Genomic DNA, 21,836 nt, shown 5'->3' with positions numbered 1-21,836 from the left:
TGCATAGTACTATATCCGTGGTGCTCAGATTAAAACCTCATTAAAACACTGCTAAAACAGCGTTAAAAACATGTTTTTACAAACTGACATTAAAAAACAGTACGTTGCGCGACAAAAACGCATAATTTAGCCACTATAACAAAGAATAATATATAAATAATAATAATGTCATAATTCGTGTATATATCACGACCACGCCCCCATTGACTTTGCATAGTACTATATCCGTGGTGCTCAGATTAAAACCTCATTAAAACACTGCTAAAACAGCGTTAAAAACGGGCTTTTACAAACTGACATTAAAAATCAGTACCTTGCGCGCCAAAAACGCATAATTTAGCCACTATAACAAAGAATAATATATAAATAATAATAATGTCATAATTCGTGTATATATCACGACCACGCCCCCATTGACTTTGCATAGTACTATATCCGTGGTGGTCAGATTAAAACCTCATTAAAACACTGCTAAAACAGCGTTAAAAACATGTTTTTACAAACTGACAGTAAAAAACCGTACCTTGCGCGACAAAAACGCATAATTTAGCCACTATAAATAAGAATAATATATAAATAATAATAATGTCATAATCCGTGTATATATCACGACCACGGATCCCATTGACTTTGCATGGTACAATATCCGTGGTGCCCACACGTAATTTTACCAGTTTCCGTGTTGGTACCACGGAAAATAGTGGTGAGAGGTCGTGGGCATTTCACGGATTTTTGTGAGATCAGGTTGTCTTAATCAGCCACATGCAGCTTTTAAAGAAGTTTGTTTAGCTGAATGTAGACAGACAGACTTTCTCTACTGTCCTTGAGTGATGACCTCCTGTTCTCCATACTCACTTACATGCACGCACGCACACACACACACACACGCACACACACACACACACACACACACAGACACAGACGTACATTTCGCTCTGAGGGAACACAGATTCAGACATTACTTCTGCTTCGCTGCTACACAAACAGGCTTGCAGAAGCCCGGGGACTTTTCAACATTTGTCTGCATATATACACACGCAGAGACCCACACTCACATTCATGCAGTGTCCGGTCCTGCGAGACTAGGGGCATGTGGAAGGCACTTGGGGATGTCAGCACATATGTGTTGTTTTGCGTTTAATATGTGCCATTTATGACCAAGAACCTCAAGAGTTGAGTAATAAATGTACATATACACTAAACAAATCTGGATAGCGTGGATGGTTACTCAAACGTGAGTGACTTAGCCCCAAACTTAAAGCTAGAAAAGCCCCATCAATCTTGCATGAAAACATCTTAAAACAACATTTGTTTACACAACATAGACGATTACTTCAAGCAATGGTCATATAACAAATTACTTTGCTAAATTCTGTTCTCATCAGGCGATTGTGAGGTACTAGTATCCCAGGTATCAGCACCTCCCATCAGCATTGAGAGGAAACAAGAACAAATTCGTACCAGCGAAAGGTCACACATTTCTAGTGCTTGAGCCTTAGTGGCTAGAGGAGCTCAATGAAGACAGTCACAACGGCAGTATGGACTCAGTTTCCCCAGTTTCACACTGATGTGAGAATTAGACACAGGCTATGTACCAGTGGTAATGAAAGAATCCATGAAGTGTTCCTGGAGAGGTTAGAAAGTTCACCTGAGTCAAGCAATCTATTCAGAGCCACGGCATGGGATTGTGTAGAGAAGAGAGTCTAAGATAGTTTTTTTGGTTGGCCCCTGATCTGGAGACCCAGCTTAAAGAGGAAATACTGACAGAAATTACAATGGAAGATTATATCTGAAGTTCTGGCTTACCAGTATCTCCTAAATTGCTCGAGAACCAGTTATTTTTTGATTTTAATCACCAGGGATCAGATAAGTGATTTGGCCGATCACAGTAGAGATAACAGCCTATCTTTCCTGTGGATCTTTTTTCCCCTGGTTGCCTCTGATTGGTTACCAGAGATCAAGATACCAAGTGATTTCTTCCAGGAATTCCTTCAGGTCTGTTGTCAGCACAATACAATATTTAAATCCTCCGGATCATCCAGTGAAGCCAGCTCATCATTGATATTTTCATTTCATTTGAATAGGGCTGCGTTGTTCCAACCATTTCATACAGTATTAGGAAGCTTGCAGCTCCTGGGATTTCCTGCACTGAATAGTAACTCTCCTGCTAATCTTCATTTGTCCTCACTTTGGCATCTCTTGGTACCTGTAAGCCTCCATGAGTCCAGGTTAGCAGTGTCAGGTATGCAATCGTGCTACTATACTTTTTTCTGCAGAAATGCTTCTAATGCCTTAGAACATCTATTTTTTGTTTTAAGTCTTCTTTCCCTCTCTCTGCCGCTTCCTGTTTCGTTTGTGTTTTACGTTTCCTGCCACTGACAACTAGCCTGACAGACCAGACTTACACCTAGAAAGATGAAGGTTCTGAAAACAATCCATAGGGCCCCCTGATCTATGGGGTGGCACCAATGGTTGCTTCTCAAACTGCCTTTGCATGCAGTTGGTTAGCGCTACGACCAATCAGAGGAAGAACCAAGGTAATAGAGAGACGGAAATTAGTCAAAGTGTGTTGCAAGAGCAAATACATCTACCTTGCAAAGGAATGATTTGAGTGCCATTCCTTCCTGACTTTCAGTCCCCACGCCCTCCCAGACTCTCTCTACATGGACAGACTGATTTGATTGGCTCCCAAAGATTTTTGAGCATAGTCAATGAGCTAGACCTGCAGAGCAAATTTAAATTAGCCAGCGGTACATCTAAATTACATTTCAAGGCTAACTAACATCCTGTCCTCGGGTCTGAACTGTCTCGACTCTTCCTTCACCCCCAAATATGTCTTTCTCCTTTTAAATATCCAGTCATGAATTTATTATGTGCATCAAAATTGAGCAATGACTCTTTGTCCGGTTCCCTGCATGTCATTGGTCTAGAATGAATAATTCAGACCCTTTGGTTGAAATTAGGATCAGGGAGAAAAGGGGATTTATTTTGAGGCAGCACTATTCAGGCTATTTTCGAACAGTGGACTGTCAGTGCCTATCCTGCAGCGCTTTCTTCTCTTGCTGCCTCTCATTGCTCTCACCAGCTCACTCACTTTCTCAGCAAGATGGAGCAGATTCTTCTCTGTTTCTGTGCCCTTGGAGACGACTGCATGCTGAGCATATACACTCGGACGGAAAAGAAAGTCAACCTTATTTCACTTTTAGGATTTCAAGTGTCAAAAGAATATAATAAAAGTGCTAATAAATGTCCTTAACAGGTGTTAATAACTATGAAAGAACGACAACAGATGAACAGCTACACATGGCCAATTACACAACGTTATTTGTTTAACAAAAACTAACCTGGAAGGCAGAACAAGTAGGTGTAAAATTAAGTGCATCCTTAATTCTTCCAGAAGTATTACGAGCACCCAGATGCTGCTAATCAAATGCACTTGATTAACTAATCATCAGTAGCTGTGAGTGTCTCTGTAAAAGCATATCTTTTGGCAGTTTGCTGATCTGGACCATTCAAGTGTGTGTTAACACAATGCCAATGGGGAAAGACATGACCAATGACCAACTGTTGCTTTCCATCAATCTGGGAAGAGTTAGAAGATTGATTTTGGGGTCCATCATTCCACTGTGAGAGAAGAGACTCCCAAGGGGAAAACATTCAAGAGGATTGCTAGTTTCCCCACAGGTGGATGTCCCATGTCACCCCAATATCAGACCATAAAATGCATAGAAATTGTATTAAACCCAAGAGCCACATCTGGGACTCTACAGGCCTCAGTTAGCATGTTAAATAAGTATTGAGAGTGTGTGTGTGTGTGTGTGTGTGTGTGTGTGTGTGTGTGTGTGTGTGTGTGTGTGTTGGTGGGGTGGGGGGGGCTGAGCTCTGAATAACCTTTGACTCATGGCTCTCACCTCTCTTGTTATGAAAGCCATGGGGAGGGTCAAAAAACAGAAACTTATCAGAGCTACAGATAGACCTACTCCAATTTGATGCACAAAAAATGATCATGAACGCTGTTCACAAAAGTCTGGAGAAACCTTCTTCACCTACTGAGGTTATCCTCCAACATAGAAGAGATTATAAGGAAGTGTCACCAAAGACGGTACCTCCTCAGTTTGTTTGGAGTTAGCAAAAACATTCTGCTGACATTTTAGTGTTGGACCCAGACCTGAATTTCAATAATCACATTAAGACAGTTGAGAAGTTAGCCTATTATCACTTAAAGAACATATGTAGGACTAAAGGACCGATGTCTCAACAGGATTTAGAAAAACCTGAGCATGCATTTATCTTTAGTAGACTGGACTATTGTAACAAAGTCTTTACAGGGCTCCCTAAAAAGTTTTTTCTTTTGCTTTTTCACGCTTTTCAACTAGTATTTACTCGGCTCGGCTCGCCTCGACTCGGTTTGGCGCTTTTCCACTAGCGGTCTAACCGCGCTGAGTAGATACCTTTCTGTAACTACTCTACCGAGGACAGAATTCAAAGGGATCTGGATGGGGCATAAGGAACAACAAGATCTACCAGAAGCTTTGACAGTCATTAGCTGCTCACGGCTACCAACGCACTGTTCAGCAGCGCCCAGACAAGCTAAAGAGAAAATTAAAAAGTCTCTAGTGGAAAAGTGCCATTAGTTGAGAACGTTGCCGCTCAAGTCCTCACTAAGACCAAGATAGTGGATCATATAATTCCAGTCCTCAGATCTTTAAAGGGGACCTATTATGAAAAACACGTTTTTTCTTGCTTTAACATATATAAAGTGGTCTCCCCTCAGCCTGACAACTCAGAGAAGGAGGAAAGCAACCAAATTCTGCAGTGTCTGTACAGCCGCCCGGATGAGCCGTCCAGTGTGATGTGGCTTCTACGAGCCGTTCAGATTCTGCTCCCTTTCGTTACGTAACAAAAATGCGATTTACATAGGTTGGCCTCCGATGAGTGAAACCACGCCCACAACTAACTACGCCGGCCGGAGCTTCCACCATTTTTTTGTAGCAGTGTATCGTGTCATTCAGGCAGCCAATCAGCACAGTGCCTCATTATCATAGCCCCGCCCACTCAGAATCCTGCATAGATAATAAGGTTAGAGAATGGGAAGATAAAGACATGGCTCAGAGGCTGAATTTCTAATTTATTTAGCAAAAACAATCAAAAGCTTATTTTTAAGACATTCAAGGCCTCTTTAAAATAGGTATTAGATGCCATAATAGGTCCCCTTTAAACAGGCTTTCTGTCTCTCAAAGAACTGAGTTTGAGAAACAACTTTATGAAACATTGAAGGATTTAAGGCAAAAGTATATTTTGGACCCTCTGGTTCGTTACGAAGCAGCCTGACCCCTCAGGTCGTCAGCGCCAGGTCTACTTTCTGTTCCCAGAGTCAGAACTAAACAAAGATAGGCAGCGTTCAGTTTGATGCTTCCCAGGAAACTGCAGGTCTGCTGAAACCCTCAGCTGTTTTACATTAACATTAAGTTAAATAGATTTCTATTTGCAGCTACTTAACAGAACAATTGTCAATTTCTCACACTGCACTGGAACTTTATTTTGTGCATTGATCCGTCCTCTTTTATTTGACTTTTTACTGTTTAATCTTATTCATTGTTTTAGTTATATTTTAAATTACTTTTAATGTTTCATTTTTATCTTGCTGTACATTCTATGTAAAGTACTTTGAATGGAGCCTCGTACATAAAATGTGCAATACCAATAATATTTATTTATTTTTCTTATTTTTTTTTGTAGATGTAAAAAAAACAACACTTCATGAGAAGTTTAAGAAAACAAAAAAACAAAACAAAGAATTTCATCCTTTAACACTTGCTATCTTAACTTACATGTGCCAAAAAAGGAGTAGGAAGAAGTGTAAACTTTAATATTGCCTTGTGGATGTCAGTGATGGAGGGAAGAGAGATTGCAACTACACGAAGTCAAGTCTCAACCTGGTTGAAATATGATTGTAGAACATTTGAAAGAGAACTGTACACAACTGAATGTCCACAAACCTCAGAGAACTGAAAAAAGCTTGTGAAAATTCCTGTAACGCGATCTTAGAGACTGATAACATCATACTGAGAATAACAATTACAGTGTATAGTTTTATAATTGTTTACAGTTAGTATGAGTGAGCAGCAATCATATTCTTGCTGATAATGATGTAATGTGTCACATGTTGGCATTCATGAGGTCTGAGGCCTCATTTTCAAATTTGAAAAAGCCCATATAATCCTTTGTTTTGTCCAGATAAATAAAACCTTTGACAGATTTGAGGTGACAGCGTTAGACTGCAGGATGGTACTGTTGTTAGCACCTATGCACATTTCTGAGGTGGGTTCATGCGCAGAACCAGCTCAGAGGGCTGATGATGATGGATGTTGTGTTGAAGGTTTCTGCTGTTTTGATGGCCTTGTCTACAACAGACAGTATATTCCCCCTCCCTCCCCCCTCATTTACTGCTGGTGATCTCGTAATTTTGACATGCATGACATATTCGCCATTTAAAATGACAGTTATCAAACATCCTAAAATGAGCGCTCTAAAAATTCTCACTTCAGCTTTTCCAATACCTTTTTTAAAGAAAAGTTCAGAGGAGATTTTAAAATGCTTCTTGCTTCACATGAACCGACCTGCTTCATTAGCTAAATGGTAAACAGCACAGAATCTAATGATAAGAGGCCATGAGGTGGTAACCTACCTCCACATCCGTACACGATCGTGACACGGGTAAACACATGGCTTTGTATGCACATAAGGTCAATCATGTGCACGAATACACACATAGACGCAGACGCACACATGGATGATTATTCTCAGCCTCCTGGGGCACCACTGAAACTTTTCAACCATGACCTTGCTAAAAGGCAGAGGGGGAGCCAGATGAGCATTAGAGGCTGCAAAAATGAAAGATGGCGAGAGTCCTTGAATTTTCAATTGAGGCTCCCTGGGGAGTACTCCGATCATCTCTGTGTGTCTTCTTTAGCCCCACAGCTTCTTTTAGGAGCATGGGGAGTCTGATGTCACTCGGGCCAGTACTGTATGAGTTATCAGGAATATGATCAGGGTTTCAGTTGAATCATTCCTGAAGTAATGTTTGTTTTATAGGGAATTTCCTGCATCACAGACAAATTACATTAGTGCAAAAACATCTTTGCTTATACTTGTTTCAAAACTAAAATCCTCTTTTTTTTCTTATTTATGTGAATTAGCTAGGATTTTCAATCAGACAGTTTGAAAACATGACAATCAAAACATTCAGCCATGTTGTCAAGAGGCTGGAGAAGCAGCTTGGTACCCAAAAGTGAACAGTTTGCTTCTTTGACTGGCACAAAAATCTGAGCTGGGAGAGTAAACGATATGTGCTGTCTTCTTCCATCACTCGTGTTGACTGAAGTTTGTCTGAGAAAGACACCCAGCTGTTCAACTGCTCCTGCAACGCTGCTCCTGCGGCTTCTCCCTGCTCGTTTGTAATAAAAATACTGCATTTTGTCACCATGTTTTCCTTATAATATTTCTCAGAGATCATCAAAATATAACTACTCCGCTCCCCAAAACAGCATCATAGCTTATTTGATAGCTCATTCCTCTTTCTTCACTTAGGGCCAAGATTCACCTGAAAACAGTTAATCTGTTCAACAAAACAAATTCCTTAACAAAGTCCAATAAGATATAAAAGGAGTATGTTTGACAGAATATGATGGCTGGTTAAACCATTTAGTAAGTATTAATTAAAAATGTCAATTGCTTTATTATTGCTTATATACATAAATGACCAGACAAAGGTGAACAAGTACTTCTGATGTGAGAAATATACCAAAACCAATGAGAAAAATTTGAGTAAAATGTGGATGAGAAGGAGTTAAAATGATGCAAGGAATGGAAATCTGTTTTTTTGGGGGGTTTTTTCCAAAGTTTTCATCATAACTGGGCAAGTCTTTGTACTGAGGAATATATATTTTTTTTAGCTATTAATGGACCTTTGTTAAGATGATTGTATCATTTCTGTCTCCTTTAGCTAGGGCTCAGTGTTGGGATGAGTGAGTTACATTTTGACACCTTTGTTTGTCTATAATCATTTTGGTTTTATCGCCAGGGATTTGATCAAACTGTTTTCATAATCTACGTTGAGCCAGAGGTACAAAATTCAACACAATCAGACAAGTCTCACCCATCACAACAGACCTTTTACAAACACATGGAAATTTTACAAATTATGAAAAGGCATTTTACACACATAACAAAGAAAAAGCAGAGCGGGATTTTCAAAAAGACAACAGCAAAACCAAAAGCCAAATATATAAGAATATACCAGCCAACAAACAGATAAATGGACAAACACAGTGGCAGAGGTTAGTTTTGTTTTTGTTTGATATATACAGTACACAGTATGTTTCAACTTCAATGTTCTGAAATTTAAAGTTTTGGGGTTTTTTTTGTTGCATTTTCCAAAATACTGTGTTTTCAGTTTTTTCTTTTTTTAAATTTCCTAATTTTATTTTAGCGTACACTTGTGTTCATGTTTTTTTGTTTTTCTTGTGCGGTTCAGGAGCATCATTCCTTGTGGTCCTCGTCTTAACCTTGGCTCATATTTTTTTCCATAGGATCTCGGGTGAGAATGGGGTAAAGGAAGAAACATGAAAACACCACATGTTGTGTGAAGCACCATGCCTTTACGCACTCAAACTGCTCTGTTCAAACACACATGCATGTCTACTTATCTATCTCAAGCGCACATGCTCCGTTGGTGTTGTTCAACCACAAACAGAGAAGCTTTGTTCATGCTCAGGAGCTGTCGCCATTCTTTTGTCCCTGCGAAGAATTCTGCTTTCTCTGCCACATATCTGCTTTCTTTTATTCCTCATCTCCATCCTGTCACTCACTATTTTCTCTCTCCTCCTTCCCAAAACCATCCCATACATTCCTTTTTTGTCCCTTCACCTTTATTTCACCATCTCCCTCATCCCCTTCTCTGTCTCTTCTTTCATCCCCACATCTGAAGCGGTGGTGACAGCTCCTATTGGTTTTGCACAGAGAGTCACAGAAACAGTCGGCCAATAAGCTTTTGGGCTAACAGGGTCACAGTTATCCATGAATGTGTATGAAGTAGAACATTTACCCTGAGTCTACATCCTGGCCACTCAGATGTATGCAATGCTTTCCCATCCTTGTGCACATCTACTGTGCATCCTGTATCTTCCCAGTCATATGGTTTATTTACGACACCTTGGTTGAGAGGAAGGACAATCTTCACTTTTTAATGATGGAGGTTCTTCGATTTTATTTTCGCTATTTCTTTTTCTTTTCAAAGATACACTTTAAAAACGGAATGGGAAATGTGGAGAGTTTGAGTGAAATCGAACATACATTTGCAATCATTTTATGCATTCAGGTCAAAGCTATGAAGATATTCATCACAGATTCCCCCCATGTGAATCAGCCGCATGCCGCTCTTCAAAGACTGCAGAAGGAAAGCTGTCACACTCCTCCCCCCTCCACCATCTTTTTCCTTCCAGCCCATTCCTTTCCTAGCTGTTTACTTCACCGGTTGTAAACACAGCCTGGTACCCCATACCAGTCGGCCAGACAATCATTCAGGCTGTGCTTGGCTCTACAATTTATTCATTTTCATCTATTTTTCATTGGAGAAGATGCGTCCTTTAAAGTTGACATTGAGCTGTTTAAAATGCTTTTGTTGCTCTATGCGTTGTGGAGCGGCAGCATGGATTCTGGCTTCTCTTGTGGCATAACGCTGAGCATCAGCCCTAATTTGCATCATTAGAGTCTCTTAGCCGTGGAATTGCTTTGACCTTCCTCCATCATCAATGACACCCAACTGCTCTTTTCCTCCTCTTTCATCCATCATGTGCACATTTTTCTTGTCGTCTATGTTCATCCCCTCTTCTCTTAATACTCACTCACCTACATTGTTGTCATAATATGCAGCTGGACATTTTTTCAGTCTCCTCCCTTCAATTTTTTTGAAAAGAGAAGGAACGTCTTGATGTCACCATTATATTTGTTGATGGTGCATCACTGACATATTGGCTATCTTGGTTTTAAATTGCTTGGCTGTTTAACAAGCTCAAAAATGTGATCAATTTATTGTCTTCTGTTGCCAAGGGGCTATGATAACATAACCCACAGACACTTTGATACTTGCACTCACACACCGAACTGCAGTGGGAAAGGAGGCTGTTTGCCCTTCAGGTGAGATGTCTCCAGGGAAATACTTTACCTTTGCACAAGTTGCCCAGCTATCGTCATAATCTCTGCCTTCTCCTTTGGCACTGAGACGTAGACATGACTCCACTTTCCATTGACCATCCCCGGGGATCGGCCCACTATTCTCTTATCTGGAACTCATTACCTGTTAGAAAGGAAATGACATAAGAAATGAACTTCCTTTATATCCTATCCACAGCCCAGTAATCAGAACTGTGATGACAGGGCTGACTGTTTGCGTGATTTAAAAAAAAAATAATTTTGGAAACAAAATTACGCTGATTATCAGGGTGATTCAGAATGTACAGAACTGACAAATAATTATTATGTGTAAAGTTAAGGAAATAAGTCAGAAGAGGCAGTGGGCAAGCTTTGTGGTAGCGTGTTTGAGACAATTAATGAGTCATTTGAATCCACACCAGTAATAAGGCCACAAATCCCCAGAGGAAAAAGCTAATTCAAGGCTGTTCAGTCACTTGTCATAGTGGGTGTCACTCAAAATGATTGGAGTCGTCTGCTTGCAGGAGGTCAAATTTGAGCAAAAGGTTTTGTTTTTCTTCAAGTTACTCTTTTGCTAATGATGTGTTAATCCCTGCACTTGCTGGTTAATTACACCCTGCAATAAATAATTGTCCCACTGAATACTTTTCCCCAATACACTTAGAGAAAGTCATGCAAACACTGGCTTGTTTGTGAGCGCACGTAGTCTCAAATTTTGCAGCTCTGCGCAGTTTCAGCAGTGCACCTTCCACACTTAATGACTTGTGCCTGGCATGTATCCAAACCTCTGATCTGCAAAGTGAGCTCTTTATCACTTCCAAAAAGCAAAAGAAAAGACACACATCAGACCACGTGTAAAGCTGTATCACACAGACGAGATCACAACAATGCTGCTCGGATTTGACTCCAGTAGAAACAAGTTTCATGCATCTGTCACCACAAAGAAAACTGGCTCCGTCTGAGCTCCGACTTGCTCGCTAATGAGGAGTAAGGTTCTGTCCCACTCCACAGGAACACTTTTAGTGACCAAACTGCCAAATGTAGTGCTTAAACTGTAGCTTTGATTCAGATCTATGGGCTTAGAAAGGTTTTCTGTGTATATATGTATGGAGGGTATGATGGTGTGTGACTTAAATGTTTGCAGTGTAAGGAAGACCTATAGTAACTTTAGTGATAACGTGACTGCTCTTTCATTAAGTGTAAACCAATCTGTTCCCCTTTTAGCCCTGGCATGCTACGGATGCCTGTCAAATGAGCAGAAATGGCCTCTGCACATATAGTTTGGTTAGGGGTATAGCTACAGTATGTACTCGTATATATAGTTCATACAGTCATACTTCCACATGACTTCATGAGGGGGATGAAAGTATTGTCATACAGTCCGAACAGCCAACGTGAATTTACCAAGACTGGATTTGAGTCGGCTGAAATCCTGAAAACCAAACCCCTGAGAGGAGATCAGATGGTAGGCAAGGTTACAATCTAATAAGACACACTTCCGGGCTGCCCTCTGTTGTTTGTTTATTACACAATATGAATCTGCCTCTGTGTGTGTATGTGTGTGTGAGCATGTGTGTTTCCATTTGTGTGAGGGCATGCTGTGCGTGGTATTTCATGTGTCTGCGCTCTCAGTAGGAATAACCGAGCACTCATGTTTTAGCCAGAGAAAAGCAGGTCAAAAGACTGCAGGGTGTGAGACTCATCATAGGAGCTACAGCTAATTAAACGTGTCATGGCTTTGAGTTAAACAAAAAGATCTATAGTCACTGAAAGTGAGTACTGACAGAAATGCTCTTTTGCTTTCAAAGCATCACAGTTTTGATAAGACCGGCTCACCAGGAAAACTCCAGGAAGACTGAGAGGTTACAAAGGACAGAACTAAAACATTTACTGGGGGCTATTTTCTCTAGTTTTTGAAAGCAGCATTTTCCAGCAATAGGTTGATGTACACAGTGTAGCATATTTCCTATCAAACTGGTTGTCTGTTGCACAGATTATTCATCCATCTATCCATTTTCTATACCCGCTTCATCTTGTCCAAGGTCAAGGGAGGGTGGGTACCTGGGGCCTGGTTCCAGGTGAAACATCTCCAAACTACTTTGGTTTATTGTCAATATGTTAGTAAAGCCTCCGGCCATAAAAAAGAAAAAAAACATCTCCGGGAAAATGTTTTCAGAAGTGAAAACAAGGTGAGCAGCTGAAATTCTGGCTCACTGAGGATAGAGAACAGTCTGAGTCTACAGCTTCAGTAGGGGGTCTCTTCAGTTCACACAGAGGAGTTTTTTGAGTTGATGCAACACGGTGGTAAATATGCCTCCGTCACAACTTTATTTATTTGAAATAGGGTCGTGGTTTGCTCTTATTCAATTGAAGTTGGTCTAATTGCTCCCTCCTCCGCATTTTCATGATGGCATCTGACAGTAACTGTCTGCATTAAACTAACTATGAATATTTGCATAATTGCATAAGAGTTGTGGGTGGAAATGCAAATCACTTGAGAGCTACTTTTCTTTTTTTGATTAAATGAGAAATTCCTTTGTAATTCTGGATTTTAAACCATTATTTCTTCATTATAACTAAAAGAAAGAATTTCAAGATTAGAATTAACTGGACAGTTGTTTTCATGAGTGCCGTTAACAAATCCAGTCCATCGATTAAATAAGACCTGAAACCAGGTCTGCACAAAAATCACATTCTGGTACATGGACTAACCTTGAACCTTGAATGTCAAGGATTCTAATATTCTGCAAAGAAGACAAAAACACCCTCCTCAGCTAGGCTTTAAGGCTTTTTCACCATATCTTTAGCACAGACATTTGGGAAATCTACAATATTCTGTTCCGTGCTTCTTCATTGCCCTCGTGTCACTTTATCTTATGGATTAGCTGCGTGTGACTAATCACTTCGAGTACCTTCTGCTGAAACTGATAGAGATTAAAGCTATCAATGTCACAGGATTTGGCAGTTCAACTAACTCCCTGCTGTGCCACAACCCCACACTGAGGTTTCAGTGTTGGTGAAGTCCAAAATAAATAAAAACTTGATATGCCCCCACCTTCTAATCCACTCACCGTCTACCTTGTGCCCATACACCGACCCAGACAGCTCCTTGAACATCATGGATACTTCTACTGTGGGCATATATTTGTATTTTATTCTTATTTCACAATTATTTTTCCCAACATTAAAATAAATGTAAGAATCACGGCAGAAAGTGGTGTTTGGAGTGTGGTGTTGGGGGTCTCCTTATAAAATAGAGCAGCACAAACTGCATGTTCTTATTTATTTGTTACCCGGTGGGTATCACATCCACACTTTTTTTTTATCTTTGTTGTCTTATTTTTCTTTTATGTCCTTCAGCCATTTTTCTAAATGAAGTGTGTGTTTCATTGTGACACATTGTAGTGTAGTTCAAAAACTGAGTCCAAAGTTTTGCCTCTACAGTTTGTTCCACATTTGGCTTGTTAGCTCGTCATGCAGGTGCTCTCTCACTGTGCTCTGTTTCTCAGGAAAGACAGTAATAATATCAGTACAGTCTGGGATTTATTTTTTGGATCACCTGGTTTGATTGGAAATAAAACAGTTGGTTGTTTTGTAAGTCAGAAAGCATCGTTTGCTTCATGAAACATCATCTCATGCACATGGAGAGAAGATCATGAGCCTCATCGGTTGAGTAATGCTCCCTCTCTGATGAGTGTTTGGTGTGCAAGTATGTGTGCTGCTTAAGGTACAAGCAATAAAGTGAATGGGGAAGAGTATACATGTATGCGTTACAATTACTTTTATAGATCCACTTGTTGTAAATAGATAAGTGGTCCAAACTGGTCTGAGTACAGAATGTATCACAAATTCATTCAGGACACGATGAACATTAACATTTTGGAGTTGATTGAGCTTGCACGGCTGCAAACCATCAGTGAGCTCAAAATTTAATTTTAGTAGATCCAAAAAAACAGGCCCTGGTGTGCATTTGTTCTGGAACTTCATGAAACTATGTTTTTGCTTGAATACAATGAATTCTTTTTGGCTTTAATCAGCTGAAGGTCAATCCAGGCAGCATGTCACTCTCGATCACTCCCCTCTCACTGCTTCTGTGACTCAGAGTTCTTAGAGGAGGAAGAAGATGGTGCTACAGTAGGAGCTCATGGCACCAACTGCCTTCACAAGTATCATCTCTGCACAAATTCAGACAACGGCAGTATCCCTCATACAGCATACTGCAGCCCACTGAAAGGATTTTCATTAGTTGTTTATTGTCTGCCACTAGGTATTGCTGATGACTGCTATGATGACAAAAAGTGACAAACTCTTTGAACATCGCCCCAGTGTTCATGTTCTCTGTTGATCTCCTTTTAAGTATTTAGATTCTAGCCACGGTCGGTTTCCCTCTAGCAGTCACACAGCTTGTCACTGTGAGGATCATGTTCTCTAAGCCTCTTCCATGGTATCCTTTTCCCCCCTGCTAATTATGCTGTAATGGCAGTTTTCTTCTCAGGGGATGTAGAACTTTTTTCCCTCACTCTTTCTCAAAACCTCTCTCTTAAGTTAACATTTTGACTGGGATGAAAGTAAGCTGCAACGGTCCAGAACTTCCCTCCAGTAAACTATTATTAGGTGAAGTCATTACAGTAAGAGCAGAGAGCAAGTGACTTTAAAAAGCACATTCAAAAGCGGTTACAGTGGCACTTTAAACACAAAAATAAGATAAGAGCATTATTGGATAATGCACTTCACAAGCCTTCTTCTGTACCAACAACAGTTTTATAAATTCTTCATAAACCCCAAAATGTTTTTTTAATGACATGTTCTGACTTTTACATTGCGTTTCTGATGAAACAACTGCAAAATGAGATGCAACAATGCTATAATGAGATAAATATAAGGAGCTATATCTTGTCAAAGCAGCACTTACTGGGCTCAGTGATTGCTTGCAGCAGCACTATTGCCAGGTCATGCCAGTCCTGCTGATCTTATTGTTTAAAATGCAATAAGACAGAAAGTTTTGCTCTGGTGAATGGGAACCAGGTGCTGCCATTGATGCGAATGGCATGGCTTATCTGGAGAAGAATATGGAAGAAGTTTTAGCCACAACTCACCCTGCATCCTGATGTGATCAAATAAACTGGATACAAGACACCATAAGTGGAATAGTTGTCAATCAAGTAAATTATTAAAATACTCAACCTTATGCATGATACCCAAAGTCTATTATACTCTTGCAAATTCAGATTTTTCATAACACTGCTGCAGGCAAATATTGCACCCACATAGGCGCTTTTACACTAGTACCTAGTTAGCACGACTCGACTCGCCACGCCCCTGTTTTGCGCTTTGACACTAGGGGTGGAGGCGGGTGGAGGCGTGCCGAGTTGATACTTTTTCTGTATCTATTCTGCCGAGGTTCTAATGGCGCTTTTATACTAGTACCTACTCAGCGCGACTCGACTTGTCACGCCTCATCATACCTCCACTCGCCTCCACTCGCCTTGTCGTCGTTTGTTTTTAGACACCCAGATGAGAAGTGGGCGGGTTGGAGCGAAGCTGCTGTGACGTATTTGATTGTGTGATCTAGACGAAGAAGACAACAACAACACTAAAGGTGTAGAACCTGGAGGAGATGATAAATGTGCTGCTGGTTCTGTGACTTGTGTTCGATATCAAGTTAAAAAATGAGAGTGAAAAAAGCTTCAAGCGGCAACGCTATTTTTTTGTTTGTTTGTGTTGGCGCTGCTGAGAAATCAGCGGAGAGATATCGAACACAAGTCACAGACCAAGCAGCACGTATACAGTATCATCTCCTCCAGGTTCTACATCTTTAGTGTTGTTATCTTCTTCGTTTAGATCACACAATCAAATACGTCACAGCAGCTTCACTCCAACCCGCCCACTTCTCATCTGGGTGTCTAAAAAGAAACGAGGGCAAGGCGAGTGGAGGCGAGGCGTGGCGAGTCAAGTCGCGCTGAGTAGGTACTAGTATAAAAGCGCCAATAGTAGTGCTCCATATCATTTTACATAGTAATGTCTACATAAGTAAATTCACAAATTTCAACATGTAAACAAGGACATTTGTGAGTTATTAGAAAGTTTGTAGAATTGATTGTGATGTATCAATCCACGTGCAGCAACAGGACTTTTCCAGACTGGGTTATTGGATGCATATGAGTAAAGAACCGTATATACCCACGTATAGATCTCTGGGATTACCTCCTAATAAGCTAGTTTTAGGTTTACTTTGGGTTGTTCATCGCTATTGTCTCTCTTTTTCTCCATTTTCCAATCAACATATAAGCATACTATATATATATATATATATATATATATATATATATATATATATATATATATATATATATATATATATATATATATATATATATATATATATATATATATATATATATATATATATATATATATATATATATATATATATATATATATATATACTGTATACAGCTCACGCTGTCATCACAAATGGACTGCTCAGTAATTTGTGTTTGTGGACATTCTGGCAAGAAATCACATGGAATCTACTTTCCCAACTGAGTGTGACCAAAGTAATTTCTTCACGGATTTCTGGGAAAGATGACACACACTCACACAGAAACCAATAAATACATGCACACACTTCCTCACACCTGTAGATTAGTACAGTTACAGTATATGTCCAAATTTGGCATTTTTAGGCTTAGGTGACTTACGTCATTAGAAGAAGTCTAATTCTACCATTTGTGTCCTCTGCCATGACCACTCACATTCCTTTGATCTGGTCTTAAAATCATTGACTAAGCACTGACATAAAGCTGCTTAAGAGTGGGGAGTATAAACCGTTAGCTTTCCTGCAGGATGTAAAAACATCACATTTTATTCCTTCAGAATATTCACAATATTTAAAAGCTTTCTGTAATAACCTGCTGACTGCTCTGACAACATATGCTAAACAGTGTTTTCTTAAGAGGATTTGATTGAGTGTGTGTTGCACAGTGTAGCTGTGTGTGAGAGAGAGAGGGATCACAGAAAGTCAAAGAGGAGGATCCTCGGTTGAGAAGATCCACGCTCTGCTAGCCAAATGGCTTATTAAGACTAGCAGTCAATATGCTTAACGTTTTTACCGTCAGCCACATCAACACATAGCAAACAGTAGAGCCCTATTCTTTCCCTGCAATTATTAGAAAAGTGCATTTTTCTTTGAGTGTCTCGATAACATGATCATTTTAGCAGAAAGGGCTGATAATGATAGCTGAATGGGTGAAATAAACATCTGCCTGTGATCGTCAGTTTTGTGCCCGTGCAGGCACATGATGAATGTTTGATTTGGTAGTTGTGCTTCTGCAAAACATCTGCTCAGCTAACTGAAATATTGTAGTATTTTAGCTTTGGGGCATATTTCCCATCTATTCATCTTCCTCTCTCTCTCTCTGGACAGCTGGCCTGTGGCAGACTCGCTCTCTGCATAGTCGTTGGATTCACCCCTGATGTTGCATCAACATCTGGCAATTGGTCATTTTAGGTTGGAGTGCAGAAAACGGTGCAGGGAGTGTGTGTTTTTCCACAGTCTGCTTGCAGAAAAATGATATATGGTCGGTCCTGTGCTCTTAACTCAGATAGCGAAAGTGAAGGATGTCAGATGTGCAGAAGGAAACTGGCTGCAGCCAAAGTTATACGCTGTAACAACATTATTGAAAAAAAGTATTTGGCATCACAGTGAGAGTAAACGTGTGTATTTATTCACGTGCTTAATTGGTGATACATGGACCCTTGGGACTGCGAGTGAGTGTGAGCCCTAAGGATCCCCCTTTGTTCTTGAGTCAAGCAGTGGATGCGGTGTCTGCCTCGACACTGTCAGCTAAATGGTACATGCTGTAACTCTCTCAATGACCCGTGTGAAGACTCTCAGGGGACGCGGAGACAGGTTGCATCCATCACACTGCCTAAGAGTTGTGCAGACGTTTAAAAAAAAAAAAGGAAAAAAACTACTCTGCACAGACGCTAAACACTGATCAGCCACAACATTATTACCACTGACAGGTGAAGTGTGTAATATTGATCATCTTGTTTAAGTCCTGAGCTAAGATAAAAAAAAATCAGAAAAGAGCAGCTATTATCCAAGCCCATGGGGTAAGAAACTGTCTGTTCATCGTCAAGTAGATAGGTTGCTCTCCAAGTGCCAAAGTCTCCTTCCTTGGGCAAGACACTAAGCTGCATCCATTGCTCCTGGTATGTTCACTGTCTTTGTACAGATTTGTGCATGTTAAGTTGACATTAAATGAAGGAAAACACTTTTTTCACAAATCAGCTCAAGCTCCCACAGGGGACCAAAAATGTCTGGAGCAAAATATCACAGCACTCTGCAACTTATTTTAAAGCCAAATATGTTGCAATGCCACGTATGACCACATAGGGGTTTATGGACTCACTATGTTTTTAAAAAAAGGCACTTAAAATATTATGCTAATGATTGGGGACCGTCCGCCACATCTTATAATACCACTTGGTTCCAGTTAAGGAGCAGTCTTTCACTAGGGGCTGGCACATTAACCTTTTCATCTTATGCTTCTCTTATGTGGTCAGAATTTTTCTTGCTATATGAAGGGGCTTATCTTGGTGTTTGAAATATCAAATTATCTCAAAAATCAGGAGGATTCCTTATCCGGGCATTATGAAAGTCAGTACATATTTCAGAGCCAATCCACCACCTCAATGTTGAAATGAAAAATTTGACCCGGTCACCAGAATTATCTTCACTTCAAGTTACCTTGAATAAGTGCGTCAAATTTCATAGCAGGCAATAGTTTTCAACACATTTCCGTCTGGGTCACAAAGCTCAGCTTCATAGTCGCAATGGATGGATTGTCAGAGGATCACCTGTGTTGGTACTGTAGGATTAATTCTCTGGAGGTCCACAATTTATAACATGGTAATTGTTGTTGATTGATAGTTGTTAACATAGTTCAGTCTGGAATAAAATTATATACAAACTGAATAAGCGTTAAATGTTTAATTTAATAAAGAAAAAGGTGACAGGAGAGGAAAAATCTTGCTGTCACAAGATAACTGGAAGGCCTCTTTGCACTGAGTTTGTCTTTTAAATGGTTCATCATTTCTGAGCATATATACGCTGATGTTTTTTATGATCTCTGCGTTTCTCTCCTGGGCCATATTCCACTGAGACACTGAGGTTCGCTGCTCTGTTGTTGTGGTCATGATAAGCCGCCGCCGGCTGACAGCGCAAGGCTTAGTTGCAGCTGAGAAGTGGGTCAGTTTGTGCAGCAGTTTGCACAGCAGCCTCTCTGTGTCGAGTTTGTGCCAGATTGTGCTAGATTTCAAACAGATCCTCCAGATGTGGGATCTGTAAACAGAATACTTTGTCAGGGTTCTCAAAAGAAATTGAGGGACATATTCACCCTGAGGCTTAGAAGACGAGACTAAATCTCTGTGAGCAATGTGCGTGTGTGAACAGACTTTGTCTGCAATTAGTTAAATTTAGATTTAATCCTGTTTCATCCTGTTTTCATCTGCTTTGATCCCATTGAGTCAAACAGATTGAAATATTCAGATGTGCTAAGGCGTTCATAGGGGTGTTTTCAGAACTAAACCTTAAAAAAGGGAGGATTTGAGTCAAACCCCCACACCAACCAGAAAAAACTGGCAACTTTTGTTTCTTCTCACTGATTTGCCATTTGAATGTTTCCCATTCAGCACAAACTTACCCATGTATTATTTATCTGTTTGGCTCTGCCTCGTCCGCTGCCAGCTTCAGAGTGCATTTTAACATGATTCTCCCTAGTCATGATAATATATTCACTCCTAATTCCTCTTTGAATAATAAATTCACCAGCAAATCGTCAATTAGGTTTCATCAAGTTTAACATTTAGACTTTGAAAGCAAGAAATGAATTTCTTACCCCCAAACGTAAGTATTGTGGGAAGGAATGGTGACATTATGAAGTGGTAAAACTTCAAAAAAGTGGAAAATGTGAGAACAAATGCATTTGCTGTTACCATATTATTCCAACTTTTTCTGTTTGTTTGTATTTTTACCACTTCCTGCTGACGGCACGGATGCTGAGTTATGCTCCAGATCCATTCCCAAGTGCTCATTGACTGTTTCCACGCTGTAAACAGTGTGTGGGTGAGAGATGCCCGAAGGAATGTTAAAGCACAAATGATTCATCTTGTCTTTGTGCTGGGAGGACCAAAACTATTTTTCAATGTATAACTAGGAAAATGCCAAGCCTATACAAACATCCATCAACTTAGACATTATCAAACAGACAATATTATAAAAAAAGGAACATATTTCTCCTCATATTTCAGTGGTGCCGGGTGTAACACTGGAGGCCATGACTACTGAGCTGTTCAGTGTATGTTTTGTGATCAAGAATTTATTGTGTTTGTCAAAATGGACCAGACGGTCTGAGTGCTGCACAGAAAGCAGACGAGATATAAGATACATGAATTCATTTGAAGCGAGGCACTCGCATATGGCTCTTAGCGTCCCAGCTCTCAAACTGAAGCAAAAGATAAATTAGTGAATAGAAAAATTATCTTAAATATCTTTGAGCGCCCAGTCTTACTTTGATGAGGTTGTATTTTAATCCATTTCATAATATCCCTCACATCTCCAGAGCTTTTTCTACAGTATTACTGAAGGACATGTTGATAATTTTTATGAGCTTAGGAAATAGTGATAGGTGCCGTCTTTCTTTTTCATCTTAAGTACTCATCTATTTCCTCTGGGTTTCTCCCCTCTGCTTTGTCTTGCAGGTGTCTGGTGCACTGACCCTGCCTGCAACAGGCGAGGTGTCAGAGGGCCAGGGCCATGACGGACTCTTCTGGCCCTGGGGGGCAAGCCTTAGTGCCGTGGCCAAGGGTGTGGCGATGGCTCCTGCTCACTTCACTGGTCACTGTGATAACTTTGACTCTGCCAGGGAGCAGCCAAGCCTGCCCACCGCGATGCGAGTGCTCAGCTCAGCTGAGGTCAGTGTCATGCCAGAGGCGGCGGCTCATCAACGTCCCAGAGGGTATTCCAACTGAGACTCGGCTCTTGGACCTCAGCAAGAACCGCCTCCGTTGGGTGCAGGCGGGTGACCTAACACCGTACCCACGGCTGGAGGAAGTGGACCTCAGTGAGAATCTCATCGCCACATTAGAGCCCAATGCCTTCTCTGCTCTTCAAAATCTTAAAGTGCTAAAGTTAAGGGGAAACCAGCTCAAGTTAGTGCCCATGGGAGCCTTTGCCAAGCTGGGAAATTTGACAAGCCTAGACCTGAGTGAGAACAAGATAGTGATCTTACTGGACTACACCTTCCAGGATCTGAAGAATCTGAAGCACCTGGAGGTTGGAGACAATGACCTGGTTTATATATCCCACAAGGTAAGCTCAGCAGCTTATTCACATTAAAACAAAAAGTAACAAATCTTTTTTTGTATAGATATCTTTATTGAGGGCATAAAAAAAAAGAAATAATATTTACAATAACAATATAATTATCAATATTTCTCCCCCTTTTTTTTTTACTTTTCATAACATTAATTAAACCAAAATAAATAAATAATAATAATAATAAAAAAAATAAAAAATAAAAAATGTAGATAAAAATAAAAAACAACAACACACCCCT

At 40.2% G+C, this 21,836-nt stretch overlaps 1 protein-coding gene across 1 annotated transcript in view; it reads left to right on the top strand.

The window, feature by feature from the left end:
- Positions 1-21,836, top strand: part of LOC133452630 (leucine-rich repeat and immunoglobulin-like domain-containing nogo receptor-interacting protein 3) — a 48,204-nt gene that overhangs the window by 15,060 nt on the left and 11,308 nt on the right. Inside the window, exon 2 of the mRNA XM_061732085.1 lies at positions 20,980-21,589. Coding sequence (XP_061588069.1) covers positions 21,035-21,589 — 555 coding nt within the window. The 5' untranslated portion in view covers positions 20,980-21,034. The remainder of the gene's footprint in view (positions 1-20,979; positions 21,590-21,836) is intronic.

The sequence above is a fragment of the Cololabis saira genome, chromosome 10, assembly GCF_033807715.1.
Source record: "Cololabis saira isolate AMF1-May2022 chromosome 10, fColSai1.1, whole genome shotgun sequence".
Classification (NCBI taxonomy): domain Eukaryota; kingdom Metazoa; phylum Chordata; class Actinopteri; order Beloniformes; family Belonidae; genus Cololabis; species Cololabis saira.
This window is presented reverse-complemented; position numbering and strand designations above follow the sequence as displayed.